At 38.5% G+C, this 18,447-nt stretch overlaps 1 protein-coding gene across 1 annotated transcript in view; it reads right to left on the bottom strand.

Annotated features, from left to right (window-relative positions):
• The window catches only part of LOC120861095 (glutamate-rich protein 3-like), a 125,303-nt gene that overhangs the window by 21,293 nt on the left and 85,563 nt on the right, over positions 1-18,447 (bottom strand). The window contains exons 11-12 of the mRNA XM_040236757.1: positions 12,263-12,499; positions 1,526-1,969 (exon numbers count right to left, since the gene is read on the bottom strand). Of these exons, the coding sequence (XP_040092691.1) occupies positions 1,526-1,969; positions 12,263-12,499 (681 nt within the window). The remainder of the gene's footprint in view (positions 1-1,525; positions 1,970-12,262; positions 12,500-18,447) is intronic.

The raw sequence follows: 18,447 nt of genomic DNA, 5'->3' as shown, positions 1-18,447 counted from the left end.
GTACTTTCTCTGGTTTTGTACATGACTACTGACCTTGTCCAGTTATGTATATGCCAAGCCTTCCTTTTAACATTTTGTGGATGAAACCCTCTCTTCAGTTCAGTTCAGTTCAGTTCAGTTACTCAGTCATGTCCGACTCTTTGCAACCCCATGGACTGCGGCATGCCAGGCCTCCCTGTCCACCACCAACTCCCAGAGTTTACTCAAACACATGTCCATTGAGTCGATGATGCCATCCAACCATCTCATCCTCTATCGTTCCTGTTCTCTCCTGCCTTCAATTCTGTCCCAGAATCAGGGTCTTTTCTAGTGAAACCCTCTCTTACACATTTTTTATTGACCATGGTGCATGGCAGAAGGTTAATGATGATAGTTGAATGGAAAGATAACTATTTGACATCCTCAATTCCTGGATATGGGCCCCAGTGGTTTAATAACAGCTTTTAAGTTTCTAAAAAAATATTATAGACATTAAAAATATTATAAGATTTAAAACATAGATGGATTTTAGTAATATTAAAATGTGACAACAAATTTTACATTGGAGTCAAAAAGAATGCTCACCATGTCGGTAGAGAAGACAGATGGAGAGATGGGAGAGATATAAGGCACGGGGTGCTATGTGAGAGCCAAATATCCACAGGACACAACTCAGTCCTTTAACTGTCCTCCTAGTGTTGAAAAAGTATCAGACCTTCCACTGCCTGTGATATCAGGGCCTGATCATCCTGGGACACGTCTTAAGACTTTCAGTGTCACATTGAACTTCCTATACACCCAGGAAACTCCTGGATCAGAAAGTTACTCAGCTTCAGACAACTCAAAATGAAGTTTGGAGATTTCTATGAAATCTTTAAATTTTCATTTAACTCTAAATTCCTACTGCACAGATGCAATAGGAGATGTTCAGAAACTGGAGCCACTCTCCCTAAATTCACATCCTAGGAATGTTTCTTATTATCTATATGATCCTTGACATCTTACTTAACCTCTCCAAACCACAATTTTGTCATCTGTTAAAAAAAGAGACAATGGCAAGAGAACCTAACTCATGGGGATATTGGACCACTGTGAGGATTAGGCGAGTTTCTATATGTAAGTACTTAGCACTATTACATAGGAAGCATCTATCAATGTTAGCTACATATACAGATGACTGCATATTTATAAAAGAACAAATGGCATTGCTAATATTAAACAACCTCTAAGAAGCCACGCATACCCTTGCCTTCAGACATGTATTGTATTTTATTTGATTTTTGAGATAGAACTGCCATAGGAAGGAATTACAGAAAATAGGAGACAAGCTATATAAGAATTATCAAGTAATTTTTAAAATGCAGTAGGAGGAAAACAGCAAGCTGAAAATACATGTATGGTTATGTGACATAGACAGAAATAGGAAAAAATTGAATCCTTCTGGCATTATCACAACAGTATTTCCCAAGCTTTGGCAGAATGCAGTGATCAAGATCAGGTTCCATGCACAGGGACAATGGCAGGTCAACTCAAAGGCCATACTTACCACCTTTATCCACCCTATGGGGACCTGCCTTTTTGTCCTTCACCTTAGCAGTGCTTTCTTCCCAAAGCTTACTCTTACTCTTTTCTTTTTCTTCCTTGGAAACATGTTCCCTGGACTTCTCAAATAAGCTCTCTGCAATCACTCCAGTTCCTTTCTCTGCTTCTTGTTCAAGAACATTCTCCAGATTTTCCTCTATCAGCAGAGGCTTGGTCTCCACATCTGTTTTTATTATTTCTTGTTCTTCAATTTCTGGAGAATCTTCAGTTGGAAGGTAGGGTTTTCCTGGCTTATCATTTTCACTCAACTCTTGAGAAGATGGACTTCTGACACTTTCATGTGGACTGTTTTCAGCATGGGTCTCCTGGTCCCTCAGTGCAGATTCATCTTCACTAGAACTAGAATATGGGTGACTTCTGGATGAGGTTGATGAAGCAGTTTTTCCATCTATGAAAAATAAAAATGATGATATCACTGTATTTTCATAAGGGAAAATTTAATAATTATTTGTGGGAATTATGTTCATAATTAATCATATTGACATTTTAAATATAGTTTAATAGATTTGATTCCCTTTTCCCATATATTCCACATACTTATCATGATAAAGAAAAATCGATGTAATCTGTGAGTCTATAAAAATTTTTAGTAGAAAGTCACATTTGAAAACAAATAGTATTTATTTTTTGAAAGCCATATCATTGGAAAAAAACTATCTGTTTTGTTATAGAAGAAATGGAATAATCTTTTACTTGTTCAGCAGGAGCACTTATTTCAATATCATCTTGGGTAGCCATAGTATTCTCTGTACATAAAGTTTATATTTTTATCTATTGCAACACCCACCATACTAGTATAGTCTGGTAGCTGAGTATGGTAAAAATAGCCATTATTGTTGTTGTTCAGTCACTCAGATGTATCTGACTCTTTGTGACCCCATGGACTGCAGCATTCCATGCTTCCCTATCCTTCACCATTTCCTGAAGTTTGCTCAGATTCATGTCCACTGAGTCAGTGATGCCATCCAACCATTTCATCCTCTGTCTCCCCCTTCTTCCCCTGCCCTCAATCTTTCCCAGCATCAGTTATCTTTGTATTTGCATAATACCTAGATACTTAATAAATATTTTTAAATAATGCTTGTGTGTGTGTGTGCACGTGCACGTGTGTGTGTAGAAGGAAATGTCTTTTTTTCGGGTTCCCCAGAAGCAGATGCTGAGATGAGGATGCACAGGCAAGTGATGAAATAAGAATATGCTCCAGGAGAAGTTCTTCCAGTGTGGGGGAAGCAGGGAAGGGAAGGGAAGAAGTCAATCAAGGGAGCTATTTCAAGCACTGTCTCAGCCTCAGCCCACATTCAGGGGAAACTCTGAAGTCTAAATTATATTAGAATTTTTCCTCCCTGGAGGACTCTGGGCTCACACACTCTGCTCCAGTTAGACATGGCTACTGGCCACCCTGGGGGCACATAGGCTCCTTGACACTTCCAAGCTCTTTGTGCCTGAGGATGCAGCCACTCCAGTAGCCCAGGGCTGTCCTCTGAAGAAGACAGAGGATGCAGAGCTGGCAGGGGGCATACAGAATCAGTAAAAGATTCTAGGAGATTTATGAAGTATACTGATGTGAAGCGGCAGATACCCAGTCTAGAAACTTACCACAGCCAAAAGCGGTTTAGCATTTGCTACCTGCAAACACTTTAAAGTATCTCCAAGACAGTCACACACACACTGACTCTATAAGGAAGATGTGCTGCCTCAATGTCACGGCATACACTGCTATGGGCCAGAAACATACAAACTTGCCTTTGATTTTTTTTAACCAAATAGATCCATGTTATAATTGATTTTTATAGAATACATTTTTTTTTTCCAAATAAAAGAGCCCACACTCACAAGCTGCTTAGCTTTCTTGTTTTTCTCTTCTCTGTGTGCTCTGGAGTCTTTTTTTCTGTTTATTTCTTTTCTGCTTGGCAGCTACCCAGATGGCTGTAGCAGCTGAGGCAGAGTTTAAGGGAAGAAATACCTGTCTTTACCTTATCCTCTTCCCTCCAGCCCCAACGGCTCCCCATGACAAGGTTTAGCATTTTAAGTATAGTCACTGAGACATATCAGAGTCTCCACAAAGATTTCAGAGATGCTACACAGCAGTAAAAAACAAACTCCAAAAAGCCTTTAAGCAACAGAACTCCTTAAGTACAATTCCATTTGTTCTTATCACTCAACTACCTTGACAGGCACCAGATGACCACTGTTTTTCAAAGGAGTCACATTCTTCAGCGGCTCATTTTTTATCTCTGTTGTATAAGATCTAGATGCACTGTTTCTCAGTAGGGAATGTACCGATCAAGGACAGACATTCTCTATCTTATTTGTTGTATTAGTTGAGAAACTTCAGGGACTATGATCTCCCCCTCTCTTCAGTGTGTCTCACATTTGTTTTTTTTTTTTTTAAGAAAAGAAAAAAAACTCCTGTTTGCTAGTGGTTTGATCAGTGGTTTTCATTAACTGCACAATTAGCTAGGACACAATGTTATATTGATACTTATACATCCAAGGAGAAGGCAATGGCACCCCACTCCAGTACTCTCGCCTGGAAAATCCCATGGACAGAGGAGCCTGGTAGGCTGCTGTCTATGGGGTCTCACAGAGTTGGACACGACTGAGCAACTTCACTTTCAATTTTCACTTTCATGCATTGGAGAAAGTAATGGCAACCCACTCCAGTATTCTTGCCTGGAGATTCCCAGGGACAGGGGAGCCTGGTGGGCTGCCGTCTATGGGGTCGCACAGAGTCAGACACGACTGAAGCTACTTAGCAGCAGCAACAGCAGCATACATCCAAAAATATCCATATCTACCATCTGAATGTTGACATGAAGATGCTCACTTTTGGCTCTGCTGCTGCTAAGTCACTTCAGTCGTGTCCGACTCTGTGCAACCCCATAGACAGCAGCCCACCAGGCTCCCCTGTCCCTGGGATTCTCCAGGCATAAACACTGGAGTGGGTTGCCATTTCCTTTGGCTCTCAGTGTTGTTCATATAATTTAAAAAATGAGGGCTCCTCCTTCTTTAGCAGCTTCTATTAATTGATTATTTTATTTCAAAGGCTGAAACGAGCTATGGTTCATTTTTGAGTCAATCCTTAAGAGAAGAAAGATCAGCAGAATGAATGGCGAGGCTATCTGACCTCCCTTATAAACTCATTTCAGTTTTCAAATTTCTCTCCAACCTCCTTGCATAATCTTGTTTCACTCTCATTTCTTATTTTCATTTTCATACAGATGCTGGGGCAAGGCTTTGCCTACAAAAAAGCTCAAGATGCTTTAGGGCCATGGAATAGGATTTTCAACACTAATTTTATTTACTCTCTGAGAAATAAAGTTTTTATGTAAAAATTTTTATATAAAGGAAGTTTGAGAGCAGACATGGAAATTGTAATTTTTTTCATCAGGAGGGAAAAAATCTGTCTTAGAGGCATGGTAGGAGAGAGCTCTGTCTCCTACCTGGAGTAGGAAATGGCAACCCACTCCAGGATTCTTGCCTGGAAAATTCCATGGACAGAGGAGCCTGGTGGGCTACACAGTCCATGGGGTTGCAAAGAGTCAGACACAACTGAGCAACTGAGCATGCACTGCTTCCTACCAAAATTCCATTCATCTCTTCAATGCTCCTTTAGGTACTGATGCTAAGAATTTACCCTTGGTCTCCATGGTAGGGACCTGACTAGCACCCGTTCCCTAAGTCCTCTGCTAAAGCCATCATGTTTGATGCCACAGTTCTACCTCCTAAGAAGGATCCCGAACTTTTCTCCCTCCACATTCAATCAGACCCCAAATCCCTTCACTCTCTTTTCTCTTCATGTCATCATAACTACTCAGTGATAATAATTTCTTCTTTTACATCACTATTTCACACATGAGATTGAGAGAAAACACTATGCTTTTCTGTAAGACAACCCTAGGTGCTCCAATCATGACTAAGCTACTCATTACCTACAATTTTGGTTATGCTACTTCTCTAAGCCTCTGTTTTCTTGGCTGTAAATTCTACCTATTGTTCTCAATACATAATTACAGAAATTACATGATAAAATTAATCTCACCAAATCAAATAATAATTTCTTTATGATTTTCAGTCTTCTTCCCTAATATCATACATGATAGTCAGTTCAGTTGTACAGTCATGTCCAACTCTGCAAACCCATGAACCACAGCACACCAGGCCTCCCTGTCCATCACCAACTCTGAAAATTTACCCAAACCCGTGTCCATTGAGTTGGTGATGCCATGCCATCTCATCCTCTCTCATCCCCTTCTCCTCCGGCCCTCAATCTTTCCAGCATCAGGGTGTTTTCAAATGAGTCAGCTCTTTGCATCAGGTAGCCAAAGTATTGGAGTTTCAGCTTCAACATCAGTCCTTCCAATGAACACCCATGACTGATCTCCTTTAGGATGGACTGGTTGGATCTCCTTGCAGTCCAAGGGACTCCCAAGAGTCTTCTCCAACACCACAGTTCAAGAGCATCAATTTTTCAGTGCTCAGCTTTCTTTATAGTCCAACTCTCACATCCATACATGACCACTGGAAAAACAAAAGCCTTGACTAGACCGACCTTTGTTGGCAAAGTAATGTCTCTACCTTTTAATATGCTGCCTTGGTTGGTCATAACTTTCCTTCCAAGGAGTAAGCGTCTTTTAATTTCATGGCTGCAGTCACCATCTGCAGTGATTTTGGAGCCCCCCAAAATAAAGTCAGACACTGTTTCCACTGTTTCCCCATCTATTTCCCATGAAGTGATGGGAACAGATGCCATGATCTTCGTTTTCTGAATGTTGAGCTTTAAGCCAACTTTTTCACTCTCCTCCTTCACTTTCATCAAGAGGTTCTTTAGTTCTTCCCTTTCTGCCATAAGGGTGGTGTCATCTGCATATCTGAGGTTACTGGTATTTCTCCTGGCAATCTTGATTCCAGATTGTGCTTCCTCCAGCCCAGTGTTTCTCATGATGTACTCTGCATATAAGTTAAATAAGCAGGATGACAATATACGGCCTTGATGTACTCCTTTTCCTATTTGGAACCAGTCTGTTGTTCCATGTCCAGTTCTAACTGTTGCTTCCTGACCTGCATACAGATTTCTCAAGAGGCAGGTCAGGTGGTCTGGTATCCCCATCTCTTGAAGAATTTTCCACAGTTTATTGTGATCCACACAGTCAAAGGCTTTGGCATAGTCAATAAAGCAGAAGTAGATGTTTTTCTGGAACTCTCTTGCTTTTTCGATGATCCAGTGGATGTTGGCAATTTGATATCTGGTTTCTCTGCCTCTTCTAAAACCAGCTTGAACATCAAGAAGTTCACGGTTCACATATTGCTGAAGCCTGGCTTGGAGGATTTTGGGCATTACTTTACTAGCGTGTGAAATGAGTGCAATTGTGCAGTAGTTTGAGCATTCTTTGGCATTGCCTTTCTTTGGGGTTGGAATGAAAACTGACCTTTTCCAGTCCTGTGGCCACTGCTGAGTTTTCCAAATTTGCTGGCATATTGAATGCAGCACTTTCACAGCATCATCTTTCAGGATTTGAAAGAGCTCAACTGGAATTCCACCACCTCCACTAGCTTTGTTTGTAGTGATGCTTCCTAAGGCATGACAAGTACATTCTAATAAATTTCTTTCTTGTGATTTCCCCCTGTACATTATATTATGAATAGTAGGCATAGTCACCATTTAATGAGGAAAATAAGACAAAGCCTGATCATGATTATGCACCTACTCTACACCAAGCAATGAGGTAAGCACTTTACAAGCAATTCATTTAATCCCAAGGAATACTTATCTTCTTTTTCTTGTGTTAGAAGGTAAAAACTACAGAAGTTAAATAATATCCACTGTCCATTAACTATAAAGGAACAATTTGTGTAAAATACTGCTTTTGTAATGAGATGTTTCCACCCGAGTTCAGTCCCTGGGTCTGGAAGATCCCCTGGAGAAGGAAATGGCTACCCACTCCAGTATTCTCACCTAAAGAATTCCATGGACAGAGGAGCCTGGTTGGCTACAGTCATGGGGTTGCAAAGAGTTGGACACAAGTGAGCAACTAACACTTTCACATTTTCAATGACATGTTTGTATTTGGTGTAAGGGAGAACATATGTCCTCCCTTGATAATGAAATGAGTTCATTATCAATTCATCAGTAAGATAAATATATACATTACACTGTAAGGATAAATATCTAAAGTCAATTCAGATGTATCAGGAGGAGAAGAAGCAAGCTTAAAAGTTCCTCCATATTTAACTTTAATTGGGTTTTCTAAACATTAATATGAATACTTAAAATACTGAGAATATAATCAAATCATGTATCGCATTGTGCTGCTTAAGTCTTTTTCAATTTATCCATTAATGTAGTCCACCAGCCATGCATTTCACAAGATTTTATTGAGTGTCTCAATAATATCACTGCCATGTACAAGGCAGATTCAAAACTATATAGAAGCACCTCATAGATAAGTAACTTATGTGAACTAAAAGATGATGCTGCATTTAAGTATCCATCTGAAAGTCATGACTTCCTACTTCAGTGATCCAAAAGCGAAGATAAAAATGAGGAATTCTTACAGTTAAGAAAAACTAAAACGTGGCTAACCATGCAAAAAAAATGCAGATTTCTGACCAAAAGCTGCATACAATCTTCCCCTAACCCTCTGTGGTCTAAGGATTACTGAAGTCCACAGAGTGTGGTTTCAGAGCATATACAATTTCAACATAGAAGAGCATCATTCCCTCATATGCATCTCTTCAAGCCCATAGTCAGACCCAGAAAGGAAGAGTGAGATATTGAAATATGTCAAGTAAAGAGAATATTTTTGTGAAACTGAGATTTTTAAAGTATTTAAGGCCGACTGCTTCAATAGAGTGAAAAATAGCGCAAGTGAAATATTATCTTTCTTACTAGAAAAAAAATGGCTTTAATGCTTGTTCCTTTCTTTGTGTTATAGGAACAGATGCCACCTCTCTCTCTCTCTCTGCTTCCCCCCTGTTCTCTTTCTTATAAGGAGCTACTTAGTCTTTACCTCTTACTCATAGGTACTATCATCCAAACTGCCCACAAAAGTCTATTCTCAGCAACTTGACACTTTCCCCCTCAACCTTATAACATTTATCTATGACAATATATTTTCAAGTGGTGAATTAGCTCCTGGGGTTGTCAACACAAACGCAGAGAAAAGGAAGCTGTCATTCTTTTTAAATGAAGGGAAGTCTCACACATCATTCCCAAAGTAGGGTCTTCTCTTAGTGGGTGCTCAGTCCCTGGCACTCCATCACTTGTGAGCTGCTCAGCACAGGGTATCCATCAAGGCTGGCCGATACAATTGTTCACTGGCAGTTTAAATGGGGCCGACTTGTCACAGGAGTGACAGCTTGGGCAATTGTTCGCCCTCTGGGAACAGGTGCAGGCAGGTTCAAATGAAACACATCCAAACACTAACAGCAAGATTCTTAATCATGTCAACAAAAAGGATGTATCAGTGTCTAGGATGCGGTGGTCACAATATGCCTCTTCGACTTTTGAAGATGAAATGCTGTCTGGCTTTTCAATAGAGCGAACCAAGGAATCTATTATGTCATTATCATTTTTAATACACATTTCTTGTTTGCCGGATGAAATCTCTAATTCTGAGACTCTGCATGCTAAAAAGCATGTTTTTGAATAACACAGGGTCAGGTTATCAAAATAATGGGATGCAAAATAAAAGAGCCTGTAGGTGGAAGAAAGGAACGATAATAAGCAGTGAGATTTTTACTTCAGAATAATGGCAAAGTTTAAATGTAAATATCAAGAATGCAAAGGAGCTCTTAAAAAGGATTGTTCAAAAATGTCATGAAAGAAAAATAGTTAACCAGTTTAATTTGGGGCTTTTAAATGTCCCAACATTGTGGACTAGATTCTATATATTCTGATATTTTTCACTATATAACTATTTAAAATATTATGTATTCTATACCTACCTTATGCAGCTAGCTCTACACAATGTTTTGAATAAAATTCTAATAATAATCACATAGTGTAAATGTAACTAGATAGCATGGCACAGACAAAAGTATTTTGGGGCTGCTGGTGTTAATCAAGTAATTCTTAATATTCACAAAATATCCTTTAGGAAATTGCCTCCGTGAGAAATAACAAAAACAACACAGTCCAAGCTTTTGTACTATAATTAATCTGTGTGTTATTAATTTGGGTGATTAATTTGAAAGGCAAAATGTAACCCACATGAAACTATAAGTGGAAAATGAATTATGGCATGATAAAGTTTCATAAAATGAAGAGCTCAGTGAAGGCTGTGGAAGTAGGAGAGTCTCATGGAAGAGGAGGGCAATGAACTGGAAATGAGCAACAGGCCGGGGAGTGGATCAATGGAAGAGAAAGGTAAATTTAGGTAAAATTAAAATTTTTCAATTTTATCTTCTTCTGTTTAAAAGCAAAACAAAACCCTAAAACAGAAACTAAAAGAATAAGATGAAGAGCTCAAGATAAATGCCTCTTTAAAATATACATTCTTAAGGGAACAAAATCCTTTTATTAGAGGGATTTGCATTAATTTTAGAAAAGTAGATGTTGACTGATTTGGAGAAATGTTACATTGTTTTTCTCTAAAATCCAGGCTCTGAATTTTGCTTCTTGGCTCCACCACTTTCCAGCTGTGTGAGTTACTTAATCTCATTATTTCCAAGTTTCTTTACTTGTAAAATGAAGGCCAAAAGTACCTGCTTTTTTAAAAGTTGTTTGAGGTAAATCAGATAATTCATGTAAAATAGTTAATACGAGCTCGGCACAAAATAGAGTCTTATAAACAATACCTATAGGATACTTTCCTAAAAATGGAATTCCAGTTATTTAAATGCAAGCAGTATTCAGTGTTAAAGCTTACTCATCACTGTCAGCTATTCAATAATTACAGGTCTAAATGATTAAAGCTTTCCCTCCAAGTAAAATTCAAGTATTGCATATATCTTTGTCTGCTTGAACATTAAAGAAATATTCTATCTCGGAAGAAATTCATTTGATCCCAGGTAGGAAGTTGATTACACAGCACAAAAATAATCCTCAGATGACCATATACTGAAATAATGTACTGACTCTTTATAAAAGCAATAGATGACAACTCCCCACCATCATTGAAGAGATAAAAAATTGAGTTCCTCCTTGTTTTGACTAGATTATATTTATACACAAACATATTTTCAATCTTTTTCCAGGTTCACGTAGTTTCTTTAAAATAGGATTCAGGTGACATCACTTTTCCATAGAATTCTTTTAAGTTTTTCTATATCATATAGGAATATGAATTAAATTCAATATTTACATTCAAGATGAGAAAAGAAACATATATTAGGCATGCCTAGAAATATAAAATGTTAAGTACTGAGAAAATTAAAAGGCTTAATTTAAGACTTTACTAAAAATTTTCAATGCCTGACTATTAATATATAGCAGCTCTTTCAACTGTAATTTAAATGGCAGCAAATCTTTTCAAATGTATTGAAAGTTAAAGTCATTCTAGTTTTTCACATTGTGTTTTTCACATTGCTTCACTCTGCTTTTACTATCAGAAAGTTCAGGATTATTTTAACTCAAGGGTAGTCATGATCCCCTATGCAGCTCCTAGCAAAATTATCTTCTCTCTTACTCTAAATAATTTCTGTTCTTTATTTTATTGCCCTGTGTATGTCTGCATGACATTTTAGGATAGGTTTTCTTAAATTCTTTCTTGAAGAGGACAAAGTGACAAATTATTTGCTCTTGTGATTACTTCATTACTTAATTTACTCTTATTTTGTATAATTCAAATATATTCCTTGAATTCAAACTTTTGATATTTTTATACAGCAAAAAATTTGAGAGGTGAAAAATGGAGAAAATGGACAGCAATTCAAAAACTCATCATAATGTGACCTCATTTCTCTAGTTTAAAGCAAACTCCATAGACATACACACACTTAAATATAAGAGGCTATTATTATCACTGATAAAATGCCCAGAATGTACCAGGGAAGAAATATCATTTATTTACTAAGACCTACATAACCTTGGCCAAACATTTTCAAGGGACAAAGCCAGAAATGGATTCCTTCTTTGGATATCATCTTAGTAACTTAACATGTTTTTAAAAATCTTAAAAATTCAAGACATGCTACAGATGATAAGGGTTTTTTACCTACCTGAAATATTATGTATTTTTCCTATGAAATTCAGAGTCATTTTAGGCTTGAATATTGTAAAGGGGAAATTTTATCAATCTTTCCATAAACTGATATACCAGCATCTTGTGTTCAAAGTAAATTTAAAAAAAAAAAATTGAGCACAAATAAGGGAGAAATTTTCAACTTTCCTTTAATTGAACAGGAACCACTTTTCATTTTCCAAAGCCAAAAGAAATGGTCTATATGTGTGTGCACATAAGAGAACATTAAAAAAAATTTTTTTAATGAGGTAACTTTCTAAGTAAACAGGAGATGTGTCACTACAAGTTTTACCTGACACCTTGCTGAAAAATCCCAGCAAATTAAAGAGAAAGGATTCCATAATGGGTATCTATGGAAGATGGGTTGACCAGCATCTTCTGGTAAGGGTACCATGTTCTAAATAGTCTTAAAAGAGGATTATCTCATTAAATATAAGGGGAAGTAGCGAGTACACTTGCTAAACAGCCTATGTCACATGAGAAGCTAAACAACTTGCCTTGTTTATCATCTTCCAGTTCACTCTCCGAGCATCCATCACCCTCATCTTTCACATTGTCATCAGCATCTGGTGCCTTCCACAAAGAGGTTTCACTTTCCCTTTCAGGGTCTAAATGATCTTTTTCATCATCCGAGGGTGACTTTGACATTTCATTCATTTGATCATCAGCCTGTCCTTCTTCATTAGCTTTCCCATCTTGTTTCTCCTCGTCTGCTTCAAAATCTTCTTCATATTCTGAGAAAAGGAAATCTCCACTATGAGAATGAAAATAGAATCCCTAATACTGAGCCCATTTCACTTTAATGAGGACTTTGACTCCATTAGCCTCTGCTCTCTGGGCCTTTCTTCACTTCTTTTTCACACAATTAGTGAACATGGAAAACTAATAGCAAATGATCAAAGATAGCAATCAGTTACATATACAAGAGCACTAAAGAAATGAAGCTCCAAATGACAAGCCTGAAACCTAATAAAAGCTCATTTACAAATGGACATCATCATCTACAATAACCAAAATGGACAAGAGAAGAACTCGATAGAAAACAATAAATTTAAAATGAAGAGAACAGGATTATAATAATGAAAGTTAATTTGAAGACCCAGTGAGGTCATATTTTATAGGAAGAATGTTCAAAATATTTGGATATCAAGTTAATGAATAGTGAAGTAGAAAAATTCAATTAATCAAGCCCAAAGGTCCTGAGAAGTAACACTGTGAATAGTAAATTCTTTGAGAGCACCAAATGGACATCAAAAAGGCATTATGAAGGATTATATACCTGGGCTAGAACTGAAATCATATGCATTATTCATTCCTACAATCAATAAAATAATTACATTCCAAGGATAAAAATTCTTATAAAATAGAATGTTTGTCACAATCATGAATTGCTTCATTCCCTACAGAAGTGTAATACATCTGCAGCAGGAAAAGGAATCTGTCACATCAGATAAACGCCATCTGTCCCCTGTGGTTATAATTTTTCACCTTTCATATTTAATTATTCCCCTTTTTCTTCCACCAAAAACTAAAAATCTTGAAGTGACAACATGCCAAGGATAGAGAGCAAAAGGATTTCATGCAGAACCAATTAAGCAAATAAACAATTATCTTTAAAATAAAGATTACAGGGAAAATAAAGGTTTTCCTTTTTCTGTGTTTTAGTTATTAGATAGTCTGGTTTCTTCTCCAGTGGTGGGGGCCTCTTGGGTAATTACTTGAGAGTGGTCCACTCTGCCACAATGAGAGAAACTTAATTCAGAAATGCATGCCCTGTGCATATGCAGAAAGCTCTTTTAATGCAGAGAAGGTATGAGGGTCATCTTAGAAAAAAAGTGAAATCAAAAACTGTAACAAAAAAGCAAACAAAGAGAAATCGTGAGAATATTTTCATGAAAGAGAGTTAATATATAAAAAGAGAAATGCAAACTATCAGTAGGACAAAATTATAAAATAAGCAAGAAGATGAAAAATGTGGTTTATATTGCATAATACAAACAGAAAGTACTAATAAAAACAAATACTTTGATTCAAATATTTCAGGCCAAGTAAGAGGATAACTCCTCACTTGGTCCAGTAAGGTTCTCTTTATTGAGAACTTCCCATGTGGAAGAGGATAAAATTGCAAGATAAAAGACATTACAGTAACACAGCCCCTGCCTATCAATGGATCTCCAATTTTTGTAGAGGAAATAAGACATAGATACACAAGAAATACTGTACTTACATTTGAATAGTTTTTATACATAACCCTTAGTAAGTCTAGTTTTAACACTTTGGGGCTTGATTGCTGTAGATTTTTATATAAGATTCTGGATTAATAATGTGAAATAATGTCAAACAAGTGGAATACAGTCAAATTTAAGAGAGGAAAGTCATTCGGAGATTGTGGAAGACTTCCTAGGGAGTAGCTGAAGTTAGCCGCAGAACACACACACACACAAAGAGAAACACATCAGAAACAGGTATTTGCTGCTGGTCATAGGATAAGCAGGGGCAGATAGTACATGGATAAATTGCTTCAATTTCATCAACTATTACAGAGTGGTGAAATAGGAGGATTTTGGAGTCACACTGTCATGTGTCCAGGCACCAAACACAGCTATGTGACCTCAGTCAATTTTTTGAACATCTTTAAGTTTCAGTTTCTTCAATTATGGTATGAGTAGTACCTGCCTCACAAAACTGGGGAATATTAAAAGCAACAATGCTTAAAATGTGCTTAGTATAGTGCCAAAGAAAGTAGGTACCTAACAAATATTGTTTTGTTGTTTTAGTTGCTAAGTTGTGTCCGATTCTTTTGTGACCCCATGGACTGGAGCCTGCCAGGCTCCTCTGTCCATGGGATTTCCCAGGCAAAAATGTTGGAGTGAGTTGTAATCTCCTTCTCCAGGGGATCTTGCCCACCCAGGGATCAAACCCTGGTCTCCTGCACTGACAGGTGGGTTCTTTACCTCTGAGCCCTCAGGGAAGCCCAAATAAATATTAGAGATTAGTAGTAATTGTGATTGACTGGGAAGTGGAGGGAGTTGGTAGTAGAACAGGAGAAATCACACACAATATGTACTATATTGACAGCAACACACTCTAATGATGGCACCTGATTAAAATGAGAGAAGTACAGTGTCCACAATTAGGACACAATTGCAGTTATATTATTGAAGCAGAGGAAAAATCCCTGCATCCTTTTTGGCAGGAGCTTCAGTGCTTTCTCTCAAATAGGAAATTCAAGGCTGCCCCTGCTTTGTTCTATCATCATGGTTAAATACTAGTCTTCTATTAACCAGGAGCTCTGCATTAGTATCAGAGCTCAAAACAACTCCTTCATCTGTCTACCCATGTTTTCAGTATAAATGAATTAATGGCCTGCTTTCTGGATCCCTTTTCATAATTTCTTCTGTTTCTCCATTTCATCTTTATTCTCCCCAAGAATGTAATTAGGTTGCTGTTTACCATCCCCACTAATGAGGAAGCAAGTCAGTGCAAGGTCAACATCAATCCAGCCGCAATTCTGCCTGGCTGACCTCCACACAGGCATCTTGCTGCCCTGACTATCAGTGACTGTTTTACAGAGAGCAGACTTTATCAGCTTTTCCTTCTTTCTTTTAAATGGAAATGGGCATTTCAAATCCATTATAAAGATCTTGAGAAAAGCTGAATTACAGGCATAAAGTATGCTACTCATAGCACCATTTTGGTTTAAAAAAAAAGTACAGAAATTGAACATGGCCCAAATAAACATACCTATATGTCCTGAAATAGATGGGGAAAAAATGGAAACAGTGACAGACTTTATTTTGGGGGCTCCAAAATCAGTGCAGACAGTGACTGCACTGTGAAAGTAAAAGACACTTGCTCCTTGGAAGAAAAGCTATGACAAACCTAGACAGTGTATTAAAAAAGCAGAGACATCACCTTGCCAACAAAGGTCCATATAGTCAAAGCTATCGTTTTTCCAGTAGTCATGTACTGATGTGAGAGTTGGACCATAGAGAAGGCTGAGCTCTAAAGAATTGATGCTTTTGAACTGTGGTGCGGGAGAAGATTCTTGAGAGTCCTTTGGACTGCAAGGAGATCAAACCAGTCAATCTTAAAGGAAATCTACCCTGAATATTCATTGGAGTCGACTTACTGGGTATTAAAGGTAGCAGAGTATGCCACCACATACTATGCCACTTGGGCATAAGGATTATTTTGAGCTGAAGGCAACTGAAAAGTTGTAAATAGAAGAGCTTTCAGCCCTCATCCTATTTCCCTAAAAGCAAGGCATAAATTTTTCTCTTAATTAATTTGTTTTTTAACTGTGCTGGGTCTTCCTTGCTGTGCGAGGGCTTTCTCTGGTTGCTGAGAGCAGGGGCTACTCTCTAGTTGTGGTGCACAGACTTCTCATTGTGGTAGCATCTCTTATTGTAGAGCAAGGGCTATAGAGTACATGGCTTCAGTAGTTGTGATGCACGGGCTTAGCTGCCCCTGATAGCATCTAGGATCTTCCTGGACCAGGGATCAAACCATGTACCCTACATTGGAAAGTGGCTTCTAAACAACTGGACCACCAGGGAATCCCAGGACATAAATTTTTGAAAGTGTCTCCCCTTTCCCCTCTCCCAGGAAGGACAGAAGTTAATCATAGAAGGCAACTCTGATCCTTAACAGCTCAGAGATGGCACCAGAGAAATCAACACAAATTTCACTGAACCTAGCCCTTATATAACATGTTTCCACATAATACTTGCTTTCCCACAATTTGCTGTCCCTGGAAGCTCAAAGTTCTTTTCCTTTGCCTTGTCACTTCTTGAAAAAATGTATTATTCTTCTATTAGATGCCATATAAGCCCAAGTTCTAACCACCACTTTGAGTTACTCAGCTTTGAGTGCTCCCATCCATATGCACAATGCACCTGCTAACAAACTTCTGTTTTCCCTTTTTGATCTCCTATTGGTCTTATTTGCATGGACACAGCTAATGAACCTAAGATGGGCAGAGGGAAAGTCATTTTTCCTTTCCTACAGTATGAATCCTAGCTCTGCTACTTTCTCTCTGTATGTCTGAGCCTTATTTTCTTAAAATGGAGAGAGTAATAATATCTACTACCTCAAAGGAAAGCTATGACAAAACTAGACAGTGTATTAAACAGCAGAGACATTACTTTGCAGCAAAGGTCCATGTAGTCAAAGCTGTGGTTTTTCTCATAGTCATGTACAAATATGAGAGTTAGACCATAAAGAAGGCTGAAATGTCTTAGAATTGATGATTTTGAACTGTGACTCTGGAGAAGACTCTTGACAGCAAGGAGATCAAACCCGTCCGTCCTAAAGTAAATCAACCATGAATATTTATTGGAAGGAGTGATGCTGAAGTTGAAGCGCCAATACTTTGGCCACCTGATGGAAAAGATCCTGATGCTGGGAACAATGGAGCACAAGAGGAGACAAGAGTGACAGAAAATGAGATGGTTGGATGGCATCACTGACTCAATGGGCACGAGTTTGAGAAAATTCTGGGAGATAGTGAAGGACAGGAAAGCTTAGCATGCTGCAGTTAATGGAGTTGCAAAGAGTTGGACATGACTTAGGTACTGAACAATAACAACATCAAAAGATGGGGATGTGTGTGTGTATGTATATATATATAAGGTAAGGAGATATACACACACACATGTGTATGTGTATGTTTAGAGGGGAAATAAAGAAGAAGGAGGCAGAAGAGGAGGATTAGAAGGAAGAAGATGCAGAGGAAGGAGGAGAGGAGGGAAGGGAAGGGGAGGAGAGGGAAGACAAGGGAAGAAAAAAAAAATGCAGACAGGCTCCAGGACCCCAGGCCTATATTTTCAAATGTTTTTGGTTATGGAATATTCTTTCATTGTATAATCATACAGGCTGTGCCTTCCTGATGCCAAAGTATCAATTTCATCAGGGTAAATACATCAGTTCAGTTCAGTTCAGTTGCTCAATCATGTCCGACTCTTTGTGACCCCATGGACTGCAGCACACCAGACCTCCCTATCCATGGCCAGCTCCCGGAATTTACTCAAACACATGTCCATTGAGTCAGTGATGCCATCCAACCATCTCATCCTCTGTTGTCCCCTTCTCCTCCTGCCTTCAATCTTTCCCAGCATCATGGTCTTTTCAAATGAGTCAGTTCTTCGCATCAGGCAGCCAAAGTATTAGAGTTTCAGCTTCAGCATCAGTCCTTCCAATGAATATTCAGGACTGATTTCCTTTAGAATGGACTGGTTGGATCTCCTTGCAGTTCAAGGGACTCTCAAGAGTCTTCCCCAACACCACAGTTCAAATACATCAGATACTGAAAAAAATAAGCAAAATTCTGGTCTCTCCCTGCAGAAGTGAACAGAGCCTCTGCCCACACAGATACAAACTCTTCCCTGCCTCCCCTACATGCACCTGCAACCTCCTGGAGTTAGGCAGCCCTCTTCTAAGACAACTCACACAGAGGGAAAGTGAAAAGTCGCTGAGTCGTGTCCGACTCTTTGCGACCCCATGGACTATACAGTCCATGGAATTCTTTAGGCCAGAATACTGGAGTGGGTAGCCTTTCCCTTCTCCAGGGGATCTTCCCAACCCAGGGATAGAACACAGGTCTCCCACATTGCAGGCTGATTCTTCACCAAAGGAGCCCAACTCAACCAGGGAAGCCCAACTCAACCAGGGAAGCCCAACT

This window comes from Oryx dammah, unplaced genomic scaffold (genome assembly GCF_014754425.2).
Source record: "Oryx dammah isolate SB20612 unplaced genomic scaffold, SCBI_Odam_1.1 HiC_scaffold_11227, whole genome shotgun sequence".
Taxonomy (NCBI): domain Eukaryota; kingdom Metazoa; phylum Chordata; class Mammalia; order Artiodactyla; family Bovidae; genus Oryx; species Oryx dammah.
Note: the sequence above shows the minus strand (reverse complement) of the source record. Positions and strands in the feature narration are given on the sequence as shown.